Source organism: Mastomys coucha, unplaced genomic scaffold, assembly GCF_008632895.1.
Source record: "Mastomys coucha isolate ucsf_1 unplaced genomic scaffold, UCSF_Mcou_1 pScaffold14, whole genome shotgun sequence".
NCBI lineage: Eukaryota > Metazoa > Chordata > Mammalia > Rodentia > Muridae > Mastomys > Mastomys coucha.
Window position 1 is genome coordinate 112311398 of NW_022196896.1, and position 5608 is coordinate 112317005.

At 40.0% G+C, this 5608-nt stretch overlaps 1 protein-coding gene across 4 annotated transcripts in view; it reads left to right on the top strand.

Annotated features, from left to right (window-relative positions):
* Positions 1-5608, top strand: part of Dis3l2 (DIS3 like 3'-5' exoribonuclease 2) — a 367143-nt gene that overhangs the window by 89517 nt on the left and 272018 nt on the right. For 3 of the 4 annotated variants that reach the window (XM_031368272.1, XM_031368274.1, XM_031368273.1), the window contains exon 6: positions 3964-4005. The exons of the other annotated variant lie outside the window; for it this stretch is intronic. In XM_031368272.1, coding sequence (XP_031224132.1) covers positions 3964-4005 — 42 coding nt within the window. The remainder of the gene's footprint in view (positions 1-3963; positions 4006-5608) is intronic. 4 annotated transcript variants of the gene reach the window in all.

A 5608-nucleotide genomic window follows, 5' to 3' on the forward strand; every position in this document is an offset into this window, starting at 1 on the left:
TTCTGTTTCCATGATCTGTCCATTGCAGAGAGTGGGGTATTGAAATCTCCCACTACTATTGTGTGTTGCGTAATGTGTGCTTTGAACTTTAGTAAAGTTTCTTGCATGAATGCAGTTGCCCTTGCATTTGGAGCATAGAGGTTCAGAATTGAGAGTTCATCTTGGTAGATCATACCTTTGATGAATATGAAGTGTCCCTCCTTGTCTTTTTTGATCACTTTAGGGTGAAAGTCGATTTTATTCGGTATGAGAATGGCCACTCCAGCTTTTTTCTTGGGGCCATTAGCTTGGAGAATTGTTTTCCAGCCTTTTATTCTGAGGTAGTGTCTGTCTTTGTTACTGAGGTGGGTTTCCTGTATGCAGCAAAATGTTGGGTCCTGTTTACGTACCAAGTCTGATAGTCTATGTCTCTTTATTAGAGAGTTGAGTCCATTGATATTAATAGATATTAAGGAAAAGTAGTTGTTGCTTCCTGTTATTTTTGTAGTTAGAGCTGGCATTCTATTCATGTGTCTATCTTCTCTTAATTTTGTTGGAAGATTACATTTTTGCTTTTTCAGCGATGTACTTCCCCTTCTTGTGTTGGAGTTTTCCATTTATTACTCTTTGGAGGGCTGGATTTGTGGAAATATATTGTGTGAATTTGATTTTGTCATTGAATAGTTTGGTTTCTCCATCTATGGTGATTGAGAGTTTTGCTGGGTATAGTAGCCTGGGCTGGCATTTATGTTCTCTTAGGGTCTGTATGACTTCTGTCCAGAATCTTCTAGCTTTCATAGTCTCTGGTGAGAAGTCTGGTGTAATTCTGATAGGCCTGCCTTTATGTGTTACCTGACCTTTTTCCCTTACTGCTTTTAGTATTCTTTCTTTGTTTTGTGCATTTGGTGCTTTGACTATTATGTGGCGGGAAGACTTTCTTTTCTGGTCCAGTTGATTTGGGGTTCTATAGGCTTCTTGTATGATCACGGGTATCTCTTTCTTTAGGTTAGGGAAGTTTTCTTCTATAATTTTTTTGAAGATATTTACTGGACCTTTAAGTTGGAGGTCTTTACTCTCTTCTATATCTATTATCCTTAGATTTGGTCTTCTCATTGTGTCCTGGATTTCCTGGATGTTTTGGGTTAGGGTCTTTTTGCTTTTTGTATTTTCTTTGACTGTTCTCTCAATGTTGTCTATGTTATCTTCTGCCCCTGAGATTCTCTCTTCTATCTCTTGTATTCTGTTAGTGATGTTTGCATCTATGTTTCCTGACTTCTTACCTAAGATTTCTAATTCTAGAGTTGTCTCTTTTTGTGATTTCTTTATTGTTTCGACTTCCATTTTTAGGTCCTGGATGGTTTTACTCAATTCCTTCACCTATTTGTTTGTGTTTTCCTGCAATTCCTTAAGGGATTTTTGAGTTTGCTGTTTAAGTGCTTCTACTTGTTTACTTGTGATCTCCTGTAATTCTTTATGGGATTTTTTTTTTGTTTCCTCTTTAAGGGCTTGTACCTCTTTACCTGTATTCTCCTGTATTTCTTTAAGGGAGTTATTCATGTCCTTCTTATGTTCCTCTATCAGCATTGTGAGATATGATTTTAGATCCAATTCTTGCTTTTCCAATGTTTTGGGATATCTAGGACTTGCTGCAGTGGGAGTACTAGATTCTGATAAAGCCAAGTAGTCTTGGTTTCTGTCGGTAGGATTCTTGCGTTTGCCTTTCACCATCTCTTGATTTTTGGTGTTAGATGTTCTTAGTGTCTCTGACTAGAGCTTGTCCTGTCCCTGCTGCCCTGCAAGTCCCCTGCGACTTGTGGGGCCTGTGCCTCCCAGCTGGCTGCTCAGGTCTTAGAAACTCACCGGAGAGAAAATGAAGGCTCTCACCCGAGTCTCTGGGTTAAGGTGCTCCCTGGAGGTAGGCCCTCCACTTGCAGGGAAGGGGCCGAGATGGACGCTGATCCACCTCTGTCACTGGGAAGCTGAGAGGATCTTGTCCCTGCCACCCTGCAACTCCCCTGGGGCTTGTCGGGCCTTTGCCTCCCGGCTGGCTGCTCCGGTCTTCTGTTTTTAAAAGTCTGTAGTCCAACTCCAAACAATGGTCAGCAGCAGCTGTGAATGGAAGTCCAAGGATCTAGCAGTTGCTCAGCCCCACAAGGCAAACAGACAAAGTAGAGCCCATGATATTAATGATTTCTTTACATCTGTTGATTTGTTTCGTGTCTTCTTCTTCTTCTTCTTCTTCTTCTTCTTCTTCTTCTTCTTCTTCTTCTTCTTCTTCTTCTTCTTCTTCTTCTTCTTGTTCTTCTTCTTCTTCTTCTTCTTCTTCTTCTTCTTCTTCTTCTTCTTCTTCTTCTTCTTCTTCTTCTTCTTCTTCTTCTTCTTCTTCTTCTTCTTCTTGTTCTTCTTCTGCTTCTGCTTCTTCTTCTTCTCTTCCTCCTCCTCCTCCTCCTCCTCCTCCTCTTCCTCTCCTTCTTCCTCCTCTTCCCTCTTCTTCTTCTTTTAGAGATTCATTTTTCTATAGGCAATTGGAGCTATAGGCATCCCTCTTACATCTATAGGTTTGGTATGTTGTGTTTCCATTTTCATTTTACTCCAGGAACGACTTTATTTCCTTCCTGATTTCTCCTTGTTAAATGGCTTGGTGCTTAAGCTCCATGAGTTTGAATATATTCTGTGGTTTTTCCTTATGTTGCTTTATAATCATAGTCCACTGTGATCAGTTAGAATACAAGGATCATTTTAGTTTTCTCATATCTGTTAAGAATTGTTTTCAAGGGTCTGGAGAAGTAACTGTAGTTTAAGAGCACTTGTTCTTCCAGAGGACCTGGGTTTAGTTCCTAGCACCCACCGTGATGGTTAACAACCATCTATAACCACATTTTTAGAAGATCTCATGCTCTCTTCTGGCCTTCATGGGTACTGTATAGACATAGTGTGTAGACTCATGCAGGCAAAACACCCATATGCATTAAAAATTAAACAGAATATTTAAGGGCTGGAAATGGATCAGCAGTCAAGAGCACTGGCTGTTCTTTCAGAGGACCCAGGGATGGAGAGATGGTTAAGAACGCTGATTGCTCTTCCAGAGCCCTTGAGTTATTTTTTAGCAACTACATGGTGGCTCACAGTTATCTGTAATGGGATCAGATATCTTCTTCTGATGTGTCTGAAAACAATGACAGTATACTCACATACATAAAATAAATAAATCAAGTATCTCATAATGGATAATATTTGACTTGCAGATTGAGAGTTTACCAGATGAACATTTAGGAGAGAAGAAAATATTTCAGGCAAAGGACTGTGTGTTTAAAGAAGTAGAAGCATTTGTTCCTTTAAGTCTAAACTGGTCATGTAGGGACCAGGCATCTGTGTTTATACTAATAGTGTCCTGTTAGACCACAGTCTTGTCAAGTCTGACTGAGATTACATTCTAGATTTTTACTTCCTGGCTCTGAGCTTTGAAGTGAAGAAAGCAGTCCCCTGTAAATGGGGTGTTTGTTGGTGGAAATTAATGACTTAGAATCATTTAGGATAGTCCTTGGGAAGTCATGGATGCTTCTGAAAGTGTGAGTTTCATTCGTTCCTTTTACTTCTCTTGTAGACAGCCGCCTAATGCCTGGCATACAGTAGGCAGGGAATAAAGATTTGTTGAACAATTTGACAACATCTGGTTCATTTCTTTTGATGTAGCATTTTGTGACTAGAAAGAAAGAACATATGGTGAATTCACTAGGTTTTGTGACCTTATGAAGCAGAAATTTGTTTTCTTAAATACTAAGTGACATTGATGGGGAAAGCAGTAATAGTTCAGGCAGGTTTTCTATGTGTTTGTACATGGGAACTAAATATAATTTTTTTCTTTGAATATAAAATATAAACTATTCTGTTTTCTTTCTTCTTTACCTATCTCCCTCCCTCCTTCCTTCCCTCCCTTGTTCCTTCCCTCCCTCCCTTCTTTCCTTCCTCAAACTTGCTGTGTAGCCAAGGATAACCTTGTCTCTGCCTGGAGTGCTGGGATTACAGGTATGTACTCTCATGCCTGGTTTTTAAACAGTGCTACAGATTAAACCTAGGGTTTATTATAAGGTATGTTCTAAAAGATACAGAAGCAGCCAGATGATAGAGTGTTATGGAACAGAACTGAAAATTACATCATTTGTTAGGTGTAAATGCACTTATGGGGGCCTTATTTTCAAAGCCTTTTTCCCCCTAAGATCCATCTTAGTTTTATGTGAAACTTTTGGAAACAATATTGAGCAAGGACTTTTAGCTCAGTGCACACAGAAACCCATATATTATGTCACTGGGTTTTGGAAAAGAAAAAAAGGTAGTTAACTTTTGGAAGCCAGGATTTGTAAACTCTGATCTGTCTCCTCCATTAATTGACATCGAGGAGTTTTAGAGAGGGGAGATAAGTAGTCTTTGTTGATTTGGTGGTGAAAAGGTGGTGTATTAGGGTGTGTTTATGTGTGTGTGTATGTGTGCACATGCACATGTGCAAGTGTTGTATAGTCTTCATCACAAGCTCCACCTCTCCTTTTGGTTGGAGGAGTTATACTTTGTTTGGGGGATGGTTGAGCATATGATGTCCAAAAGCTGTTGACTAGATAAGCTGATTTCTCTACCTGTCCATTCTAGAAAAGTCTATTTCAAGTCTTTCTTAAGAGGATTATTTCATTTTCCCTCTAGAAAATAGTTTAAACATTTTATTATCTAAGGAATTTACAGCAAGGTGTGCTCAGTCCTTAACAGATTTTAAAAGAATGAAATTGATAAGGAGTAATTTTACTTTTTTGTCTTATCTTTCTTTTGTTCCTGGCCAACTTGCTGCTTGCCGTTTAATGGGAAGGAAATCATTAAGGGCAGCATTTTATAAGATGGAGAGACTGCGGTCCTCACAGCTTCAACATAGGGTACTCAGGTTCACAAAGGTCTTTTATAGGGAGGGAACGGGGGAGTAGACAGGAAGGTCATGTGCTGGGTGGGATCTTCTTCATGGACCTGACTTCTTAGGCGTAATTCCTATAGTTCTTATAGACATAAGTTAAGTCTCTTAGCATGGTCTGGAGAGATGGCTCAGATATTAACAGCCCTGGCTGCTCTTGCAGAGGTCCTGGACTTAGTTCCTAGCATCCATATGGTGGCTAATGACCATCTGTAGCTCCCGTTCCTGGGGATCTGACACCTTCTTCTGGCCTCTCTGCACTGCATGCATGTGGTGCATAAAATAAAAATTCAAACCTTAGCAGTTTCACATTTTGTGTTAAGTTGTTGCACAGACCTAAAAGTAAGGAGCTGTGTTAACACATTCTGGTGTTATCTCAGTGTCCCAGATGTTCTGGCTTCTGAAAAACGAAAGAAAGACTGTTGACTTAGCTAACATAGTAATGTGGGTGCATCTTCTCTTTAGAATTTAGAATGCACCAGTCAGATTGGCTAGGATAAAAAACTCAGGTGACAGCAGATGCTGGAGAGGTTGTGGAGAAAGACGAACACTACTTCAATGCTGGTGGGATTGCAAGCTGGTACAACCACTCTGGAAATCAGTTTGGTGGTTGCTCCGGAAATTGGACATAGTTCTACCGGAGGACCCAGCTATACCACTCCTGGGCATATACCCAGAAGA